The 23,763-nt window shown below is 39.3% G+C and overlaps 1 protein-coding gene across 1 annotated transcript in view; it reads left to right on the forward strand.

Moving 5' to 3' along the window:
• MROH2B (maestro heat like repeat family member 2B) overlaps window positions 1-12,934 on the forward strand; it is a 61,558-nt gene extending 48,624 nt beyond the window's left edge. The window contains exons 32-42 of the mRNA XM_008052529.1: window positions 613-739; window positions 1,266-1,447; window positions 3,446-3,586; window positions 3,983-4,097; window positions 4,740-4,886; window positions 6,155-6,337; window positions 9,808-9,963; window positions 10,218-10,349; window positions 10,785-10,887; window positions 12,273-12,338; window positions 12,795-12,934. Coding sequence (XP_008050720.1) covers window positions 613-739; window positions 1,266-1,447; window positions 3,446-3,586; window positions 3,983-4,097; window positions 4,740-4,886; window positions 6,155-6,337; window positions 9,808-9,963; window positions 10,218-10,349; window positions 10,785-10,887; window positions 12,273-12,338; window positions 12,795-12,901 — 1,459 coding nt within the window. The 3' untranslated portion in view covers window positions 12,902-12,934. The remainder of the gene's footprint in view (window positions 1-612; window positions 740-1,265; window positions 1,448-3,445; window positions 3,587-3,982; window positions 4,098-4,739; window positions 4,887-6,154; window positions 6,338-9,807; window positions 9,964-10,217; window positions 10,350-10,784; window positions 10,888-12,272; window positions 12,339-12,794) is intronic.
• The last annotated feature ends 10,829 nt before the right edge of the window (window positions 12,935-23,763 follow it).

Consider the following 23,763-nt stretch of genomic DNA (forward strand, 5'->3'; position numbering starts at 1 on the left):
CTGAGGTGGAAGGATCGCCGGAGCCCAGCAGGTCGAGGCTGTGGTGGCCGGGAGCGGCCACTGCACTCCCTCCAGTCTGGGCGACAGAGCGAGACTCCAACTCAAAACGAAAAAAAAACAAAAAAAGAAAAGATCTCACCTGAATATAAATTTAACAATTGTTACTCGAATCACAAGTAATGTTTTTCCAACATTATGTTGGAAAATCATTATTATTCAATAAGAAGTTATACATACATACACACACACACACACACACACACACACACACACACACACACACCTCCTTATTGAATAACAATGAAAATTTTTTAAATACACCATAGGAATATGAGAATAATAGAAAGTTAGTACTTCTTCTTTTTCTGGTGGCTTAGAATGCACCTACATGAGAAGCTGCATCTTGAGGGACATTGAAAAATCTCAGAAATCCAAGGCCAGAATGCTGGATGGTTAAATAAAAAATTGTTGTTATCCCCAGGCATGGCAGCATGTCCTTCTGCCCTTGAAATTGTGATTAGTCATAAACTGATTTTATAGTGAGTCAGATGGAAAAGCTCACAGCCCAAGATACTGTGCCTTATCTACCAATTTCCTGTTTTGCTACCCTAGAGACACAAAGACATTGTGGAAGGCATTGGCTCAAAACCCAGCTTCCAGTCATAAACTCATGCGAGCCTTAGTAGACAAACTGGAGGCTGAGTTGGAAGATGACATCGCCAGGATTGAGGCAATATCAGTGAGTTGGACTATCCATAAGTTACCTGAAAATGTGTCCTCCTCCATGACATATCCACCTGGAACTGGGTGCTGTAGTATTAATGATACTTCTTCTCTCATAGCCTAACTTTACTCCAGTTGATATTGGACAAATATGGCAGTAATTTTGTCTGTGGTTGGTCATTTTTAGAAAAAAATTTGTCATTGACCCCAAGAAAATCTATGTATCTATATTTCCAGATTAGCCTTTAAGATATTCAAATGCCCTCTTTTGTTGAAAAACCCCAATGCTGAAAATCATTTCATTTTGCATGACTTGTATACCATGGCAGTCATAGTGTCAATATGGCAATCCTGAGAAAGAAGCACAGTCTGAGTTGAGATGTTTACAGACAAATAATCCCTTTTTATGTGTTTTTACCATGAGCATGGTCAACATGAAAAGTAGTTACTGGTGGAGAAAACAAACTTGAAGATCAGTCCAGGGAGAAGATAGCCTTAGAGGATAGGAGACTGTCTGACCAAGAGGTCCTTTCTCTTCTCAGGTGGCCTGCGCTATGTATGAAATGATCTCAACAGGCATCTCTGTCACTAGCTTATATCCAGAATTGTTCACTCTCCTCCTGAAGCTGGTCAGCTGCACGCTGGGACAGCAGATGCCTACCTGGAACCACAGGCGACGTGTGATGCAGCAGGGAGAGCTGCAGCAGATCCCAGACCCTTGCAGGTAAATGGCCAAGCAGAGAGAGTCATCTCGAGCTATCCTGATTCCAGAGTCCAGAAGAAGGCTGAGGAAGTCAGGATCTGTGTCTTTGGCCTGATATCAAATGTTCATGAAGAAACAAGGCTCTCCTGTCCTTAAGCGATGACATCATAGTCCTTCTTGAACCAGTACCCAGTATAGCTGTACAGAATGGTCACAGAAAGAATAAGAGGCTATACTTTCTTCTGTAGACAGACTGCTGTGTTATCTTTGGTATCTTCATTAAGATCTGTCTAGGAAAGCTGGAATTCTATGATCTTCAAGGCCAGCAGGGAAAGAAGAAAAATAAAAATAAATATATTTCATAGCATTTAAAACTTCAACAGTTGAAAGAAAGAAGCATTATTTGTATACTGTTAAGAAAATAGAAAAGGACTCCAAATTAAACCATGAATCCAAGCTTTCTTATGCTTGTAAATTTTTCTTTTGTATTTATCAGAAGAACTCTTTCAGAACTATGAGGTAGAGATTTTCATTGTGCTTTCTTACCTTTTGCATATTTTCCATTGCAATGCCAAATTATAGTGCCACCTTTTAAAAGACATTTTAAACAGCATTTAGACTCAATACATGTAGTTCCAATGATACATATACCTTTACTAAAGTGATTATAATATGAAGAACTACACATGCATGTGCATGTGAAATCCTGTCTAGAAAGATGCATCTTGACTTCAGAGATGCTATTTTACTTATTTATTTGCTTGTTTATTTATTTTTTAGGCAGAGTCTCACTCTATTGCCCAGACTGGAGTGCAGTGGCATAATCATGGCTATCCACAGCCTTGAATTCCTGGGCTCAAGCAATCCTCCCTTTTCTACCTTCAGAGTAGCTGGGACTGCAGGAGAACACCACCATACCCAGCTAATTTTTTTTTTTTTTTTTTTTTGAGTTGAGCTCTCACTATGTTGCCCAGGTTGGCCTGGAACTTCTGAGCTCAAACAATCTTCCCAAAATGTTGGAATTATAGTTGTGAGCCAACACACTTGACCTTCAGAGATATTATTTTAGAATCAATGAAATGTGAGGGTAGGTGTTAGGATCATCTTGCTGGGGCCTCGTTAGAGTCATCTCTCTGGGGTCTCCAAAATATGTTAAGGTCACACTCTCCCAGCAGGGGAGGCCTACTGGGGGTGTGGGTATCTGGACTGCAATCCAATGCCACATGAAAGATGCAAAGACTTGCACAGAAGCTAGATTAGAAAACACAGTTTATTTAGAAATTAAATTAGAGAGAAAAAGAAGATTCACCTCCCCGAGGTAGAGAAGGAGGCCAAAGTCAGGAAACATGGCCTGGCCATAGCTCAAAGAGCACATGGCCACACCGTAGCTTAGCAAGGCAATGGCAGCAATGTTCTGGCAATGGCAAAATGGCTGCTCATGATTGAGTCCTTTTAACCATTTCCCTTGGATGGGGGAAGGTCATTAAGGTGATTGGGTGGTGATCTGCTCCACGTTACTACAAAGGGGCGGGTAAGCGCAGGTACTGACATCAGGTGATGGACAGCAGGTAGATGGATGGGTTAGTCGCATGATTGCTGCCATGGTGGTTGATTAGATGGGAGGAGACAAGGGGAGGGGGTTTTCCTGCCAGAGACATGCCAGACATCTGCACTCCACAAACTCCTTGACTAAAAGGTAGTCTGTTATCATTTCTGCGGCTCTGACCTAGTTTTGCCTCTGATGAAAATTTGCTGAGGGGGTGGGGTGGGCTGCCACTTGGACTGCAGTGGAATGCCTAGACGTTTTCTAACGGCTATGCTGAGGCAAAAAGACTATGCTAAACTAATTTTTAATCTAATTTTATTCTAGGTTTCTGTAGGTACCCCCTTTCAGTAGGGATGCCTGTTTTTTTCTTGCACAACACACATTAGTCCAGGGGTAGAAAGTACTGTGGGGAGTAGGAAGAGTGAGCTTCTGTGAGGCTGACTTCATTTTGTGATGCTGACTGTCTCCTTTAGGCTCTCGATGGCTACTCTGAAATGTTTGCAATCCCAAGCCATGAGAGAAGGCCTTGCCAAGGAATCCGATGAGGGAGACAACTTATGGACCCTACTCAGCAGTCCCAGAACTCATCACATAGGAGTATGTGCACTGGCCAGGTAATGTGCAGATATTCTAGAACCAAATACAAAGGAGAAAACAAAACAAAGCAAAAAAAAAATCATACAATACAAGTGACTTCACCGAGGTTAAATGACTTACTTAGCACTAATAGTCAAGGAAAACAAACAAGGAAGAAAGAGAAAAGGACATGGGGAGAGATGGTAAGATCGGCCCAACTCACCACTCCCCATGAAACAAAATGATTTAAGTGAACAGCTTTAGACAAACTACACTTAAATTGAACGGCCCTTTTAAAAGTGGAGCCTTGGTGGCTTGTCATTGAGCATTCATTTTTAGACACATTACTTGCCTGATGAACAAATAGGTTAAGATTTCCTCCATTGTTTACAGGGAGGAAAGTCTCTGCTAAAATTAAAATGTACATCTTCTAGGACCATGGCAGTGTGGCAATATGGAGTCATCCTGGGAATCATGGAACAGCTACTCTCCTCACTCACCTCCTCCTCGGAGAACTACCGGATAACCGGCACAGCTTTCTTCTCAGAGGCAAGGGAGACCAACCTTCGGAGCACCCTCACTGGGTCCCCTTGTAATATTTCTCTCAGGATCTGGAGCATAGTGAGAGCTGGAGCCAGCAAAGAGTGACCTTAGGGGGAACTTTAGTAGTAGATGGACCAGCAATTACCAGAGATGCAGTAGCCCGGAAGGGAGTGAAGGAGGAAAAGAAAAACACCCTCACCCAAATCCTGCCCGCTAGTCTGCAGTAATCAACTTCTCTAGGCAGAGAAGGGGAAACAAATTTGGCAGGGATGAAATATAAAGTATTCAATAAGCATAATAACCCCGAACCTTCTAATTCTGGCCTAAAGACTATCCAAGCCAATCCAGAGAAGGAATATCATCAGAAATTCCTGTTTTCCCTGCCCCGTTTCTCCATTTTAGACTAGACACTTCTGTTATCTGGTATTTGGGTTCTCAACACCACATAACCTTGACCTGTGGGCTGCTCCATCTAGAGTGTAGCTTCTGCAAGGTTTCCTGTTTCACCCAAGGGCTTTATCCTCAAGCAACGAGGCCCTCTCGTTAATTGTAGTTATTTGTAGTTATAATTGTAGTTATAATGCCTTTGACACTCTCCAGAAGGGAGGCCACTCCCTAAACTAAAGGGGAAGAATGTGTTGATTTCAGCTCATGAGGGAGCCAATCCTTTGGAAGCACGGGAATCTGCAAGATGTGCTGATCTTGATGGATCAGAGTACCTGGGACTCCAACGCCATTCTAAGGCAGTTGGCCATCCGAGGACTTGGCAACACAGCGACTGGGGCCCCTCACAAGGTAAAAGGCATTCTAGGGAAACGTGGTTCACTGAAGTAGAGTTTTGAAATAATTACTTACTAATCTACACCTAGTAGTTGCATAGAAATTGTTAGATCTCAGTGGAACCTCCATTAGGGTCACACTCTCAGCAGGGCCTCCAGAATGTTAGGCCAGGCCTACTGGGGATATGAATATGTCTGGTGTGTGAACTGATGCCACATGAAGGATGCAAAGAATTGTACAGAAGTTAGATTAGAAAATATTGTTTATTTAGAAAGTAAATTAGAGAGAGAGAAAAAGAGGATATTCACCTCCCCAAGGTAGGGGAGAGGGCCAAGACCAGGAAGCATGGCCTCACCATAGCTCAAAGAGCACATGGCCACACCATAGCATAGCAAGGCAATGGCCTGGCGATGGCCATGGCAATGGTGGTGGTAATGGCGACTGGTTGCTCATGGCTGAGTGCTTTTAACCCTTCCCTTTGATGGAGAATGGTCATTAAGGTGATTGGGTAGTGGTCTGTTCCACATCATCATGAAGAGACAGGTAAGCACAGGTACTGGCATCAGGTGATGGACAGCAAACAGACGGATGGGTGGGTTAGTCACATGATTGCTGTCACTGCAGGGAAGAGGGTATGTCACATAGGTCACAAAGGGTTGATTAGGTTAACTTAGGGATTTGGGCAAGGGGTTTTTCCTGCAAGAGATCTGTCAGACATTTTCAATTCACAAGTTCCTTGACTAAAAGGTGGTCTTATTATCATTTCTATGGCTTTGGCCACCCAATTGATGATCTTTGACCTTCCCTTGACAAGGAACCTGAAAGTTTTCTAGAAGTTAATATGCTAAACCATGAGCTGAAAATTGCACTGTTGGGCTGTCCTTGTCTTTATCTGCTGGATATTTACTCAGAGAGTATGGTAGACTGCCGCTTGGCCTACAGTAAAGTTTAATTTTAAAATGTCTGAACACCTCCTAAAACCTGCCTATTGAAAATTTTTCTTATCTATGTCTAACCTGTGCTAGATTCAAAGCATATCAGGGGTAAAGTCTAAGCAAAAATGGCTATGCTGAGGGAAAAAGACCACGCTAAACTAAGTTTATTCTGGGTTTCTATAGATACCTCCTTTCAGAAATTAAATTAAAAATCCAAATAAATCCAATTCTTGGATTGAAGTACATGTGACCCTAACAACATTTCAATCCCTTTGTCTAAGGACTACTTCCCTGTTCCAAATACACATAGAACAATTTTCGAGATTAAAAGAACTTATTTCAAAATAGGTGAAGAAGCATAAGCAGATAATGTTAGAATCTATCATCAGAGGCCTGTATCACCTGGCCCGCACCGAAGTCGTCTGTGAAAGCTTGAAGGCTCTACAAAAGATCTTGGAGCTGCTCACAGACCGAGATGTGAGCTTCTACTTCAAAGAAATAGTGCTGCAAACAAGAACCTTCTTTGAAGACGTAAGTGAGCCTGTTCAGGAATCTTCCCTCCCCAGAAGAAGTGAGTGAACAGAAAAAGGTTCAGGCAGTGCTTGTAGAAGACAAAATCAGTCCCCCAGAAGTCACTTGCAGACAATCCCCATATAGGCTGTTGGCTTCTTGTGACTTTCTACCTCATGATATTTTCTGGCCTGAGAATCATGAATAGTTTAAGCAATGTGAGCCAAAATGGTTGGTGAGAGAAATGTCCCAGAAAGGACTTTCAACCAACAAAAAACAAGAGTTTGTAGATAAATTCCCTCAGCTTCTTCACTCCTCAGGAGGATTACCTTCATTTGCCCCTAGGAGTAACACACTCATTAATACTCCCTTGCGTAGCTTTCCTCCCTTCTCTATCTCAGTCCCACTCCCCCACATGCTTCCTGGGCTCTTCTCCTACCTAAATCCTCATCTCAAGGTTTGTTTTGGGAGGAACTTAAATTATGACAGTACTCGATGCCGGACTAGGGCCTGAATAAAACCCTGGTATCACTCTAATACTATCCATTTCCAAAATTCAAAGAGTCATTTCATTCAGGAGTCAGTAAACTACAACCCATAAACCAAATTCAGCTCACAACTTGTTTTTGATTGGAACACAGTCATACTCACTGACTACATAATGTCTAGAGTTGCTTTCACATGCCACTAACAGAGTTGATCAGCTGTTACAGAGACCATATGACCCACAAAGCTTAAGTTATTTACTGCCTGGCTTTTTACAGAAACAGTTTATCAACCCCTACGTATGTCAACTCCATAGCCTTAATTTCAAAAGAGATCAGTCAGCAATCCAAGGCAGAGGAGGATTATTTTCCTTTATACCGCCTGGAAAACTACATTTTAGTATTTATTTTTGGTTTATTCACTGCCAACAATGTAAATATCTATTTTACATCTAATTTAAATCTATTATTTTCTGTTCTAAACCTCTTTGCTCAAGTTCTGTTATCAAAGGAGATGAAAAACTGCTAGTTACTTTCTCTACTGCGTCCTTCATAAACATGAAGGCTTTATTAAATTACCTACTTACCTTCTAGTCTCCAGTCATCATTTCCTTCGTTATTCATCATAAATCTAATTTTTCTGCTTATTAAATATTTTGCAAGCCTGTGATTGAGTTGGATCTTTAAATGAGGCCCGACAAGTATTGAACAGAGTCTTTTTAAAAACTACCTCACTAGTCCAATTTTTTCCTATTTATTTGTTCCATTTTTTTAAAAAAATTTACCTTTTCATCCTGATTCTGGAAATTTATTAACCATATGACCTTCTAGATTTTAGTCTTCAATATATGTCCAAATTCATTAATTTTTCAGTTTTGTATTTTTACAGTTAATCTTGTTGATGGGCTAGCCTAAACCTGGCCTTTTCCAAAGCAGCTTTCTTCTTGTTTCCAACTATTTTCTCTATTTTACCAATATCATTTTTAATTCTCATTTTATTCTCAAAAATTCTTATTGGACTCCCATCCCATTTAGAATCTTCTCTGAAAATAAAAAAAAGATGTTCTTTTTTTCATTAGCAGATAATTTATGACAATCTTTACCAAAAAAGGACTGACATCACCCCCACAGAATCCCACCTGTTAAATTTCCTGGGTTGTTGTTGATTCAATAATAATTCTCTTGGACCTTAGTCTCCAATAAATCAAAATTCTTCCTTACAGTTTTGTGGTCAAGATAATGTTTCTCGGCATATTACAGAAGAAAAAATAATCTAAAGTTTTGCTGGTTGTGAGGTCAGACATTTTTCATTCCTGATAGGTATCAATTCTATCATATTTGCTTAAAAGTAAAGTTGGACAAAACTTGGGGCTTAGTGCTTACATGCTATTTGTTCTCCATCTATCTTTCTGGAAGCCTATCTAACTCTATATTTTGCCCCAATATTTTTTTATAGATAAGCATATAGTTCTATTATCTCCAGGTCTTCTCTTTTTTTAATATAGTACTTTCCCAGAATTTTGAAAATATGGTGACACTACAGTTAAACAGAAAGACATAAAACATGGCTTCCACTCCGTGCTCCAGTCCCTTATTGCTACTACTTCCTGCACTGTCACCCTGAACAATCACTATACTCTCTGTGACTTAATTTTCTCAACTAAGAATGAGAACATTGGACTGGATGTTCTCTAATATTTCTCCAAGCATTCAAAGCACTGTTGCCACTTCTTTTTCTGGTTCTTTCATCTCTCAAATTGGTTGACTCTTCCTGGACCTATATCATCAAGAGGTTGATTTTGAAAAATTCAAAAAACATTTTTTAAGTAAATGCCTCTCTGCTTTGGGGGGATTTTATTTTTTATTTGCTTTCTTTTTATAAAAAGAGATTTTTAAAAATATATATCCTGATCTTACTCCTAATATATTTAAAGAATGCATTTCTACTTTCAGTTTCATTTTACAAGGTTGCATCTAATGTATTCATTTAGTTTTTCTGACCTATTCCCAACAATCCATCTTTATTTTTCCAGAAGATCTGCATTAACCTTTCTTTTCTATGTTTATTGCTCATCTAAGTAATATTCTGCCACTCAGCACTACTTTTCTTTTTAATCCTCTTTGTTTATTTGGGCTTTTTTTATAATTTTTTTATTTTTATGGGTTTGGGAGTGTATAAGGATAGTTGTGATACATGGATACATTGTGTAGTGATGAAGTTTGGGTTTTTAGTATACCCACCATCCAAGTAGTGTACATTGTAACTAATAAATAATATTTCATCCAAATGGGTATTTAGACCAGTTTTCTGAACCTGAAAGAAAAATTTCCACAAAATCCATCCCGCTTCATTTCCTTCTTTGCTGGAACTTTGAACTATATCAACAAAGTGTACGAAATAATAGGAAGTCATCTTTCTCTACCACCTTGCTCTTTGTCTCTTAAAATCATTTCCTACCATCCTGAACAAAAAGCAAGGATATTCCATAACTTCACATACTCAGGAGTAGGGCTAGACACTGGTTTGACTTCTTTCTAAGATTGAGCTACCTGCAATCTCTTTAAAATTTATTTGGTTTTTTGGAGAAGAGTCCTAAGCCTTGGGCAATGTAGATTAGAGGCTCCATAATTCTAGGCTAGTGATGCAACCAAGTTAATTTGAGTAAAATATACAACTAGCAGGAACCCTTCCTGGCCTTCTGCTGTGAGCACTCCTGTTTCTCATTCCTGTGGTCACAATTCCCCACTAGCTACTCAAAGGCAGAGATCAACTCTTTGACATCACTTAAGTCCCAAACCTAGGGATTTTTACATTCATGTAGTATGGGAAGAGAGCACCTGGGAAAGGAAGAGTTCTTAGAACACATAAGGGCTGTGACAATAATGTACTAATGCCTGGGTTCCAGCCTTCCTTTGCTGAAGTGGGGTGAGGTGAATGCCCAAGGTGTGCTGGCAGGGAATGGCCTGTGAGATGATATTGATCACAACATGCCTTTGTCACCACAGGAGCAGGATGATGTGAGACTGACTGCCATCTCCTTATTTGAAGATCTGGCATCCCTATCAGGAAAAAAGTGGAAGATTTTTTTTGCTGAGGAAATTAAAAAGAGCCTGATTTCATTCCTTCTTCACATCTGGGATCCCAATCCCAAGATTGGAGCTGTAAGTAACCCTCCAAGACCTCCTAAAGTCATCCTTCAGAATCGAACCTGAAAACCCACTTCTCCAATTCTGAGTCCTTCTTGCCATCTCTTCCTGAGTTTGCTCTTTCATCCCAGAAAGGCGCCAGCAATAACTATAAAGCCCTCATACCACTGATTTTTATTGCTTCTTTCCCAGTGCTTTTCAGTGCTTTTTCCCTTCTGGAAGGAGATCCTAGCATTTTGGACTGTGACACAGAAAACTCTGTGTTCTAGGCTTGCCGTTATGCCTTGATCATCTGCATCCCTTTTCTGGGACTTCAGGAACTCTATGGGGTATTAGACCATCTCCTTGATCAGGATCTACCACGGGCCAGGGATTTCTACAGGCAATTCTGTGTGAAACTGGTGAGTGTGTGATAGATATTCCCTCCAAAAAAAAAAAAGGCAGGACAAGAGTCTAGACAAATCCCCAAAGGGCAAACAACGTAGCAAGGACTCTCTGGCCAGAGTCAGACCACCTTGAAAGGATAGCAGTGATCCTTGGTAGGAAACGCAATGATTCTGCCACATCACCCTCTACTCCTTTCTCAAATCCTGACTGGGATCTGTTCTCCTCGGTACCCAAAACTCACATCTGTCAGTTGATCCCTTAAGCCCATTGCCTTCCTGATTAAACTTAGATCAAAATAGCCATAAGACAACTTTCAATCAAGTATTTTGTGGCTGTATGAGTGTTTGCTGGCCTTTAGAGGTCTCTTCTCAGGATGATCATCTATAGGATGCTGAGTGTCATGAAACACCACTTTCCCGTTGCCCTCTCTGTAATGCACATCCTTCTAGGCAAAGAAAAACCAAGAGGTTCTGTGGATCCTCCATACACACTCCTTCCCCTTCTTCGCCAGCAGCTGGGAGATTATCAGGAGCACAGCTGTCAAACTCACAGGTGAGCTCAGATTCACAGCCCCTACTCAGATATGTCCACTTTTTTCCATTTAGTTTTGCTTTTACTGGAAGCTATCCCAATGTGAACACTGGGATGACCGATACAACTTTTTAAAAAACCAGAAATAAATGTACCTTATGTCTGGTAATATCTTCCCTCAACAAAAACCTGTTTCCTTTTGCAGTGAAAACTTTTAGCCTCCTATGACTTCCCAACACTTACTCTCCTCCCATCTGGGCCTTCCACGCTCCTTCTGGCTTCAAGTCGTTGCTGCTTCTTTTTCTCAAGTCTTTGTTCCTATCCTGCTGTATCTACGTATATACTTTCCTTCACCTCATCCCTTAATATAAGCCATATTCAGCATTCCAAGTTCAATTTAAGCTAAGAGCTTTGACAGTAACATGATACAAGTGGGAAAATATATTGATATGAGGCCTGTGGACCCTGTGGATCCAGGTTCTGTTATGTGATTCTGTACAATTAACTTCTCTGCTACCTGTCTGTCTGGTCTATAAAATAAAGCATAAGTAAATCTCTGAAGATCCTCTTAGTATGAAATTCTAAGTCTCACCTTAATGCCTGTTCCAACTAATCCAGCTCACAATAAGCAGGCCCACTCACTTGGCCACCCTTAAAACCAAGTTAAAGTCTAAGGATTACTAATTGGATCATGGCTATCATCCCCACAAACTATATTATACACTTTTTGAAGAGAGGGACCATATCTTATACAGGTTTGAGACCCTGACAACAACTGACTCCCCAGAAAGACTTTCCCAAATATGTGCTGAATTAAGTGACCAATTGCAGACATGGCACTCAAGACCCCATAGAAGTCACCCTCGCATTATCTTTTTTTTTAAGTTCACTCATGCAGTAGTGATTTATTAGTAGACTACTGTTAAACTATACCCCAGTTTACAGGTTGGAAAATAGTATTGCATTCTCTTGTGGAGACCAACTTGAATTTGATATCATCCTCTAATTTAAAGAGTACTCAAGAGCTCTGAAATAAGTATGCACTCAAATGTAAGGTATCAAACAAGTGTGCCCATTTAAACTACTGCATTTTAATTTCTAATTATAAACGAGTTTACATAAACAGGAAATTACACTCATCCATTTGTACGTTTTAAATACATATATTGTGTCTCAGAGAAAAGAACTGGGAAACAGTTTGTTGATCAAGGAGTTGAATAATTAATTACAGAGCTACACATATATTTAAATACCTTGCCTCACATTATCTTAAGGGGTAAAGGGAGAGTCATATAGTTTGCCCATTCACTAACCTACCACTTACCTTCTGACAAGGTGCTGAGTCTACTGTTCACGGCCTCTTTCCCCATAATAAAATCAGTAATTTTTTCTCTCATTGACTTTAGATGCCATTGTTTTCAATCTGTCCAACGAATATGTGGAGTTATTAGACAAGGATGAACTGACCACACGTGAGTACAATTCCTAATTTCTGCCCAGTATATTGTTACATCTTTAGGGAAAGAAGAACCATTGCTACTCTAAGTTCCATTTGAGCCCAGAAATTGAAAATCATAGTACCAATTATTGTCTCTGTTGCTCTCTAGACACTGAAATTTCTCCAGAGTATCAAGTAACTTCCAGTTCCACCCCCTTTGCAGGCATCATTCCCACCAGACCACTCTTTTCCAACTGTTTAAGCCTGTTGATCACAAGGTCAGGGTCTTCTCTTCCCTTATTTCAATGTTAAAATAGTTTCTCAACTTGTAGCTCCAAATTCTACCTTTCAGAGTAAAACGTGAGCATAGGGCTGACCTTCATTGGTGAGCCTTGCAGCACTGCGTAGGTTGGGCCTTGGCTTGGGTTGCCCTTCCTTCTGTGCTCAAACTCTCTTCATCCACTTAACTTTGCCTTTCTTGCCATTTCAGGGCTCCAAGCACTTCGGTTAGACCCCTGTATCAGTGTCCAAAGAGCAGCTGAAGCTGCCTTGCAGACCTTGCTGAGAAGGTGTAAGGAGATAAGCATTGCTCTGTAAAGCATCAGGAAATAAACCACTAAGCTTTTTCTACAACTGACTCCAGTTCTATTAAATCACAAACTTGCAGCGTCGTGAAGAAAGATATGGTGCCTAGGATGGGGATCTTGAAATGATAGTATATTCCTTCCTCTCCAGAATCTCCTTGGTATTTCCATTCTTGAAAAGTAAATTACACAAATTCATTTCAGGAATAACCTTTGATTTGAGTAGTGACAACCACATGGCTTTGCCCAGTTTAGCACTCTATCTTAAGAAGCTGAGTCCCAGCAGATATCAGAAAGTGACAGAACTTGACACACACAATTCCACTGCCATTAAGAAGAGAGCCACTGTTATTTTCCACACATAACTCTTTCCTTCAAGATCTTTGTCAGTTTTGAATTACTACCCACACTCTTATTTTTTAAAAATACAGTCTTATGATAAACTTTAACCTGTCTGCTCTTTCCCAGGTTGTAATTTACGTGTCAAGACTATGCCAGGTACCTTTCTGCAAAAGACCCTTTCTGACATTCTATTAAATTTCATGATTTCCTTTCCATTTTTATCCCGTAAACAGTGTTTGTTGGTGTGTGAGTGTGCATGCACATGCCTGCGTGTGTGTATGAGTGTGTTAACCTTCTTCATAGTATCTGAATCAGAGTTTTCTACTTTTTCACAATGCATATGTGAAAGGTTACATACATGAAATTGCATACATAAAAAGAAGTTTCTAACACAGAAACCAGTACTCATTTAACAATGCCATCATGATCATTTATTAGCAATATTATTAGTATATTCCCTTAGAATGTTTCTACAAGTTTCTATTATTTATTTTCTAATTTCTTATCCCTACACTCTTTGGAGAAATATCTTTTGTTTCTAAAAATCTTAGGGACCAAAAAAATCTTTTACAAGAGGGAACCCAAAAAAACCCTCAAAATTTATTTATTAAAAAAAATTATGTACTTATTCTTACATAATTAAATTTCAGTCACCTTCAAAATACACTCTGTTTGAAACAATAAGCCTATTGAGACTTTTTTTCACTGCTCAAAACAGTTTTTTAACTCATCAGTTTTGATTTTTTTTAGTGCTTCTGCCATTTTTTGTTTCATCTCTTCCACATCAGCAAAATGTTTCCCTTTGAGAACTTTTTACATCCAGGGAAACAAACAAAAAAAGGTTGCTCATGGCGAGATCAGATGAAGAGGGAGGGTGGAGTACAGAGGTCATGCCATTTGGGGTCCAAAACTGCTGGACATTCAGTGAGATGTGGGCAGGTGTACTCGTAAATTATATATCATGAAATAGGTAAATGCATTGAAAGATTCTCCCCCCCAAAACTCACTGAAACCAAATGCATCCTCTCACAACAACGTTAGCTGGTACACTGATACCAGTGGGTTCCTAGAACACTTATCTAGTGGAGGAAGCCTGTACTATAAGCAGCCTGCCCTCCAAAAAATAATTCTGGTTTTTTGAGGGCCCCCTAGTATATAAGAGATGATAGGCCAAGAGTCATTTATTTTTTCATTTAATAAATATCTATTGAATGACTGTGATTTTATAAGGCATTGTTATAGTCTCTGGAACTAGAATAGTAGGGAAAAAAATTACAATCGTGCCTTCACAGAGCTTATGCTCTATTAAATCTATATATAAGTTCTCAAGGAGGGAGCCAGCTTCCACAATGGTCTCTGAAGATTTGTGCCTCCTGGTATTCATGCCCCTGTGCCATCCTCTCCCACAATGAATAGGACTGACCTGTTCAACCAACATAATATTACAGAAATGATGGACAAGATTACAAATTATAAATTATATCACACTTTCTTGAACCACTCACCCTAGAGGAAGCCAGCTGACATGTCGTGAGAACACTAAGCAGCCCTGTGGAGAACTCCATGTGGCAAAGAAATGATGCCTCCTGAAAACAACCAGCACTAACATACAAGGCATGTAAGTGAGTCATCATCAGAAAGAATCAAAGAGGCACACTTAAAGGCTACAAATGATTAAAATTCTAGCTGACACTTTGCAACCTAGGATTGTGAGATAAAACACAGAGTGTCCAACTGAACTTGACTTTCAGATAAATGTTGAATAATGTTTTCAGTAAAAAACAATCCCAATTATACACTACACTGAAAAAATATTTGTTCTATCACCATACACAAAAATCAAACCCAAATGGATCAAAGACCTAAATGTAAAACCACAAACTATAAGAATCCTAGAAAATGTAGGAGACACACTTACAGAAATTGGAATAGGCAACCAATTTCTGATCAAAATCCCAGATGCCTATGCCATAAGAGATAAGATAGACAAAGAGGACATCATCAAACTGAAAATCTTCTGCAAAACAAAAGAAAACATCAAGAGAGCAAGGAGACACCCACAAAATGGGAAAAAATATTTGCCAACTGTATATTTGACAAAGGTCTAACATCCAAGTTTTACAAGGAACTCAAATGTGACAAAAGGAAAAAAAATAGCCCCATTAAAAAATGGGCAAAGGGCATGAATAGACACTCTCAAAAGAAAGTATGCAAGCAGTCAATAAACACATGAAAAAATGCTCAGCCTCACTAATCTTCAGAGAAATGCAAATCAAAACCACACTGAGATACCAACTAACCCAAGTAAAAATGGCCATTGTTAATAAAACAAAAAACAACAGATGCTGGAGAGGATGTAGAGGAAAGGAAATGTTTCTACATTGTTGGTGGGAGTGCAAACTAATTCAACCTCTATAGAAAACAGTGTGGTGATTTCTGAAAGAACTAGAAATTGGCCTTCTACATGACTCAGCTATCCCTCTCCTGGGAACATGCCCGGAGGAACTCAAATAATTCTACAAAAAAGATACCTACACATAGATGTTTATTGCAGCACTGTTCACAATAGCAAAACCATGGAACCAACCATGCAATGCCCATCAAAACTGGACTGGATTTTTTAAAAATGTGGTTCACATACTCGATGGAATATTATGCGGCCAAATAGAACAGAATTATAGACTTTTTGGATGGATTTGGAATCTATCATTTTCAGTGATCTATCACAGAAACAAAGAACTGAATACCACATGTTCTCACTCATAAGTGGACCCTGAACACCTATCATAATACTACAAAAATTGGATGGCAATAACAGAACACTGCCAGGGGAGGAGTGGGGCACATAACATCAATAAGAGAGACTGATCCTAGCCGGGCTCGGTGGCTCAGCCTGTAATCCCATGCCTTTGGGAGGCTGAAGTGAGTGGATTGCCTGAGCCCGCGGGTTCGAGACCCGCCTGGGCAGGTGAGACCTCATCTCTACAGTAAATCAAAAAATTAGCCGGGCATGGTAGCACATGCCTATAATTCTGGCTACTTGGAAGGCTGAGGCAGAAGGATCGCCGGAGCCCAGGAAGTCGAGGCTGCGGTGGCCGGGAGCGGCCACTGCACTCCAGTCTGGGCAACAGAGTGAGACTCCAACTCAAAAAAAAAAGAGAGAGACTGATCCTAATCCAGATGAAGTGAGGTCCAATGGAAGGCTAAAACTTCACCTGTACCTAAACCACTTATGTACCTAATCCTGACTTGTACCCCACAACTTTAAAATAAAAACAAAATTATTTGTTGTTTATGTGAAATTCAAATTTAGCTGAACATAATATATTTTTATTTGCTAAATCTGGCAACCTTAACACAATCTTGAGTCAGAACACTAAGCTAACTAAGCTACTCCCAAATGCTTGAATCATAAAATTGTGTGAGATAAAACACTGGTAGTTTAAACCACTGAATTTTGAGGTAATTTGCTATGTACAAGTTAGCAACTGTTACACAAAGGATCCATGGTCCCACCAAAATCATATGCAAATTTCTGTGTATAATTGCATAGGTGTGTTTTCTGGGTAACAGCTTTCATTAAATTTTCAATGAAGTTAGTAGTTATTCCCAAGCAAAACATATATTAAAAAAAAAAAGAGGGTAAGGGATATGTATTTAGTTGACTTCTTTGACAGATTATTTTAAGTTAAATAACCTTTCAAATAGCACTGTCCAGTACAACTTTCTGCAGTGATAGAAATCATTTTTCCTTTCTGCACTGACCAATATGGTAACCACTAGCCACATGTAGCAACTGAGCACTTGAAATGTAGCTAGTGTATATGAGAAATTAAATCTTTAATTTTAATTAATTTTAATTAATTTAAAATTAGTCATGTGTAGCTAGTAATTATGATATTTCACAGGAAAATTTCATAATATTGAGCAGAGAGTATTAATAAAATTTGTGTTGAGCTACCCCAAAACTACAGTACATTCTTAACAGAAGTATAAATTAACTAACATAGGACTTTGTCAGGCATTACTTTATGTATCTCTACTACTATTCTTACTCATCCTTGCATCCAGCAAAGAGCCTTTCTCATAGATAGACTGATGGAAATTAGGTAGGATGGCCACACAGTGTCTCCGAACCTTTAATTTTCTAAACTCAAATCTTAGAAGGAATCACCTTGGCAAGAATTTCCAGAACTTTCTCACATCCTGGCTCCATCACTTACTAGCTATGTGACTTTGAAAAACCATTTAACCTTTCAGTACTTTAACTTTCACATCTGTTGTTAAACCCAGAACTCTAATCAGAGAGAGAGAGAGAGAGAAAGAGACCACAAAGAGCCAGCTCCGATGCAAACACACGAGGGTCTTTATTCAGGTTCGAGTCTGGGCTCACGCATGAAGCTGGTAGAGGCTTCATGGACGAGAGCATTGATCCAGTATGGCAAGCAGTTTTTATGCACAATTACAGAGGGAGGGGAAAGAACTTTAAACTTGATTTTACATGATTGGGTAATTTCTCCTAATGGGTACGGGAACACTTGGTACTGGTAGGTGCCTTTCGTGGGCTGTAACCTGACTGTCCGTGATTGACAGAAACCCACTTAACGGGCAGAGTGGAATGTCAGATAAGTTAGGTTCATACAGTCACTGCATATAAAGTAACCTGAGCAACCTGGAGGTTACATTAGCCATTAAGTTTGCTGATTCACCCCGAGGAATACTTAGGAAAGCTTGTTTGCTTAACATTTACATAACATAACATGGTCATTATGGGACAACAAAAGCCAAACTTAACAAAGTTTTAAATATGAATGCTGCAAACACATACAGTGAATGTGGGGTAGAAATTCATATAGTACTAGTTCTGGGAATTTATAAAATATCACAAATGTCTTATAGCAAGGTGGTTTTTGTAAAAGTCTTTGATTCCTTCAGGTTTACATAGCCACTGCATGTAAATTAACACTGGCATGGAAGCCGGTGATTTAAATCAACATAAAGCCCACCTAGAGAGCAGCTAGCACCTCAGAGTCTACTGCGATAGCAAAGGAATGTCTGAAAGGGGCTTATCGCTTTAACATTTACATCCCGTTGTAAAAGCAGAAGTCAGCATGGCAATTGGGACTGACAATGCTTAACCCAAGAGTTCTAAATACAAACACTACTTAAGCCATTATATAACTACACAATCAGTCACTACCCGGCACCCGACATATGCCTAATTCTACGGGGTCTGAGGTAGGATTTAAAGTACTAAGATTTCATAAAGTACAATGAACATGAGGTAGGAATACACAAAATATATAGTAAACATGAGGTAGGGATATATGAAATATAGTGAACTAAACACTACTTTTACAGCAAGTATGGCTTTTTAAGTTTCTTGGTTTCTTGGGTCTCTCAATAGCATGCTCTTAACCTAAGTCTATTACCGTCCTCTCACTGTAAAATCAGGATAATAATTTTCTACCTCAAGTGCTCTTTTGGTGATTAAATGAGAAATATGTGTTAGTCCATTCCAGCTGCTATAACAAAATATCTTAAGCTGGGTAATTTATAAATAACAGAATTCATTGCTCACAGTTGTAGAGGCTGAAAAGTCCAAGATCGGAGCGCCAGCAGATTTGGTGTCTGGTGAGAGTTTGTTTTCACATAAGGTTCCTTCTTGCTGCATCTTCACATAGTAGAAGAGGCAAACAAGTTCCCTCAGGCCTCTCTTACAAGGGCGCTAATTCTACTCATGAGGGTGAAGCCCTCATGACCCAACCAACTTCCAGTGGCCCCAACAGAAAATACAATTACCTTGGGAGCTAAGTTTCAACATAAGAAAGGAGCCTGGGTGGAGGGGAGGGAGGGAGGATGCGGGGTGGAGGGAACACACGAACAATTAGATCATAGCACAAGTAAAACATTTAAAAACCTGGCACAGAATCATTGTTTAAGTAATGCTAACTAGGCAATATAAATATTAATACTATTAACAAACATATCATTACAATCACATAAGTTCAATGGCTGGCATATAAAGCTAGTTGATTATCCCACCCCCATGTGGCCACATTCCTGACCCTGTAAATGCAGCTACACTTCTTTGGAGACTGAACATGAAGTGTGCTTTCTAACCCAGGAGACCTCAGTTCAGCATCTGGGGCTCCTAGTATGCCTGCCTTATCTTCATGCTAGACTCCATTAAAGTCTTCTTACTTGTCCTCATAACACACTGCATAAAGTACAGGCCGGCTTTGTGACAGGAGATAAATTCAGATCTCCTTTTCCTCCTCAACAATTATTTCTATTAATCCTCCCAACCACTACTAGTCCCTCTTAGACAGTCATCACTAGTCGTCCTTGATGCTTTTCTTCCCGGTGAATCCTCTAAGGGCCCTCTGTGGTTCATCTCTAAAGTTCAAATACAGGAAAATAGAGTTACTGAGGGAAAGCATGTTCAAGTACTCTTGAAGAAATTACAGATTCCTTTTAGTCTCACTTGTGTTGCTTGCCTCGCTATTATTTGCAGATGTAATCATTTTTCAATTCATGTTTACTTTAAGATGGAGATTCTGTAATGTTCACAGACTGCCTAATGGGCTAGCACTGCTTTGAAGAACACATTATTTTGCAACTCAGAACTCTGTCCTTTAACCCAACAATGAGAGCCAGTGTTCTGCTGGTAAATCAGAGATGTTTAGCTTGGCTGACCTGCTATGAAGGCAGTTTTACCAGAAGAGAGAAGAGCAAAGATCACAGATGGGAAGAAATAAACAGGCTTCCAGTGAAAGAAGCCAGAGAAATTGCTTTACTGGAATTTTCCCTGCACTGTCATTGTTCCAAAGAATAAAATATAGAAAAAAGCACTTCTTCTGGAGCCCCCAAAGGACTCTAAAATTACAGCAAATATTTCTAATAGTTCTTCATTGTTACTTGATCTAGCCTCTAACCCCATCATTCTCCTTCAGATTACCAGAATATAGAATTGGAAAGTGTGTGGTCAATCAGAAGGGTAGAATATGTGAACTCATCAGGAGCCCCTGCAGAGAAAAACCTCCTGACAAGCAATTTTATTTAGCTGCAGTCTGGAATTATCATTTCTCGGAATTTCTTTTTCTTATTTATTTATTGTCAGTATCCCTTAAACCAGGACAAGCAGAAAACATGACAAAGTCAAGAGGAACATGAGAGAGGAACAGTGGAATTTATTACAAAAATGTGTGTATGTGTGTCTATGTATATATAAAATCACCAAGTCCTGACCTGGAAAATGAAATTTGCTTCCTACCTCTACTTTGTCAAACTTTATTTATCCAATGATACATCCTGACTTATTTGTATTCTGTCTGGATAAACTGTCCTGGATTTTATATATTGAGTTATGTGGTTATCCTGAAGGCAAGATAAATTCGGAGAATGTAATTTTCCTAATATATGCGACTCATAGCTTCTTTTTCAATGTGGGAGCCCCTAAGAAACACAAGATAAGAAATCTCTTCTCTTATGTTACCTATCACATCCTCCAAATATTCTTTTTTTTCTTTTTTTCTTTTTTCTTTTTATTTTTTTTGAATTGGAGTCTCACTCTGTCACCCAGGCTGGAGTACAGTGGCACACTCACAGCTACCCCAGTGTCAACCTGCTGGGCTCTGGCATTCCTTCTGTCTCAGCCTTTCAAGTAGCCAGAACCATAGGCACGCACTACCACGCCCAGCTAATTTTTTTATTTATTGTAGAGACGAGGTCTCGTCAAGTTGCCCTGGCTGGTCTTGAACCCACAGGCTCAGGCAATCCACTCGCCTCAGCCTCCCAAAGTGCTGGGCTTACAGGCTGAGCCACCAAGCCTAGCCCCTCCAAGTATTCTTAGAGGCAAGGTCTGAGGGTGAAATTGGCCAATACCCTAGTACCTTCTTAACCACAGTGTAATCAGAAGAGGCTCCATCTTGGAGATGGAGAGCCAGGGAACTGCATATTAGCTCAAATTAACCAGGACTTTTTAAATTTTTTTCAGAGACAGTAGGGACAGTTGGAATCCAGTTTCACCCTTCTTCCAATAGAATCACATAAATACCATTCATTACCCCACATCCAATCCTCAGGGTCTATGCTCAGTGTTGGAATCATGGGAATGTGCCAGGCCTATGGATGAGGCAGACTGGCCTGTAAGCAAAACTTGTGGGTGACAGTTTTCCAGTTTCTATAGAGGATAGAATGAAGCCCCCTCTCACCATAGTAGAAAAGCTTTTTTGAGATGATTACCAAATATCAAAAGGACCAAGTATTGAATGACAAATTGAGGTACACTTTATCTAGAAGATAGGTAGCCAAAAGAGGTTCTTGATCAAGATAGTGAAATGATAAAATCAGTACTTTAAGATCTGATTAGCAGAGTAGATAAAATGGTAAATCAGACATTAGATAAAAGGCTTTTGAAATAAAATATGTATAAAGAAATGACAGAGGAAATATTGTCTTGCAGGTTTAAAGGGGTGAATCAAAACAAACTCTGAGGACTTAAGATCAGATTACTAGAGATTGACAAAGTGTTGGGAAGAAAATCTAGTCAAGTTGAAGATAATGAGCTTGGAGTTTTAACTATAATCTCCAACCACAGGGAGTTATCACTAATATTTTGGTTATTTCCTTCTTTATTTTTAAATAAAGCATATGTTATGCTACTATTAGATTACAAGTATGTACAAATAATAAATTGATGATTGAAATTATTTTGACTGCCACACATATGCTGTAACTCCTCAAACTCTAACCCCTGCCCCCAGATCACTCCATAATCTCAGGCCTACCTTCCCATTTCTCTTTCCTTATAGCCTTTCTCCATTTAAAAGTCTTAAACTGCATCAACCTTAAGAATTCCAAACACTGAACTTATCACCCCCAGATATGTATTCTGTAGCTCAGTCATGTCATCTGTCCACTCAGTTTCCCAATCTAGAGCCTAGAAGTAAATCACAGTGTCTCCTTCTTCTTCCCATCACATGCATTAGGATCTTTAAGTCCTTCTTCTTTATCTTTTTGCCCCCTCCTCTTATCTCTCTTTATTTCAGGTCTTTGCTATCACTTTCATGGATTACTGCAGACACCTCCTAACTTGACTCAGTGCATCTCTCTGTCCAGTGTTGTTTCATTCAAATCATATGTACAGTGGCCACCTGATTGATCTTTTGTTTTCAAAACAAGATTCTAAAGATGGCATTACCCCCATACTTATGTTCCTCTAGTGGTTCACCATATCTTTAAGACAAAATAAAAACTACTGAGTTTAGCTTGATGCACAAGCCTAACCATTCCACTAAATGCATGCCCATGCTTCTTTCTCACCATTGCCATAACTCTGTACTTGGCCACCTAAACCCCAGAGTACTAAACTACTTAACATCTCACAAATAGCCACAAAATATTGTAAACATGCATGTTATTGCTATGAACTGAAAGAAATTCAAGCTAGTTGATAGTGTTTTTAAAAAGCCAAGCAAACCGATCTCTTAAATACCTAAATAAATGAGTGCTGACAAAAGAGAAAACAAAAACAAGGAGGAGATAGAAAAAAGAAAAAATGAAGGAGGAGAAAAATGTTTACTTTTTAAAAAATGGGAAAATTGCAAGAAATTACACTTCTTGCAAAGCTATAATTTTTCTTAATAGCAAACTTAAAATACAGGCACATGGTATGTGTCTGCTACTTGAGAGGCTAAAACAGGAGAATCATTTGAACCCAGAAGTTGGGGAGTAACCTGAGCGATATAGCAAAACTTTGTCTAAAATAATAATAATAAATAAAAGAAGAAGAAGAAAAATAATAGTAACCTGGTGAAATGAAGCTTCTTCTTTTCCAAAATAGGAACTTGTTCAAAAACTGCAGAGGCATGAAAATAAGAAATACCTTGTGATGTTGTAAGCTCCTGGAAAACAGACCTTGAAATAGTTCATGTTTGGATTTGGATGAGAAGCTTTCTTTAAATGTTATTTAATAGACTTCTGATTTATTCTCAAATGATTTTCAAATATTTGACAACAGTCATTGAAGGATTTTGAGTCCTGAGGGAAGGGAAACAAATAAATGAAACTTAGACTTGCCCTAGTTTACTCCCTGGTGACAAAGAAAAGCAAATCCAGCCAAGAATTTCCTGTCCCACCAAGCTAAGTTTCAATCATGAAAGATAACCAACAACCTTACCAGACATTCAGTTCCTAAGAGAATATACCACCTCCAGACTAGCCCTTCAGGAGATGTTTAATAAGGTTCTAAGCACAGAATTAAAAGAAGGATTCCACCTATCATAAAAGCATAGGCAAGCACCGAGTTTACAGACCATACAAATCAACCACAACCTAAAAAGCAAACCAGCTTCTTAATAGCCATACAACAGGAACAAACCCTCCATACCAACAATTATATGTGAATAGACTGAACACAATACTCAAAGACAGAGTGGGTAATAGGATAAAGAAGCATGATCCATCTTTCTGCTGCCTTCAGAAAACCCATCTCACTGTAGGCTCAAGGTAAAGGGCTGGAGAAAGATT

The sequence above is a fragment of the Carlito syrichta genome, unplaced genomic scaffold, assembly GCF_000164805.1.
Source record: "Carlito syrichta isolate Samal-C Ts95f unplaced genomic scaffold, Tarsius_syrichta-2.0.1 Scaffold279718, whole genome shotgun sequence".
NCBI classification, from domain to species: Eukaryota; Metazoa; Chordata; class Mammalia; order Primates; family Tarsiidae; genus Carlito; species Carlito syrichta.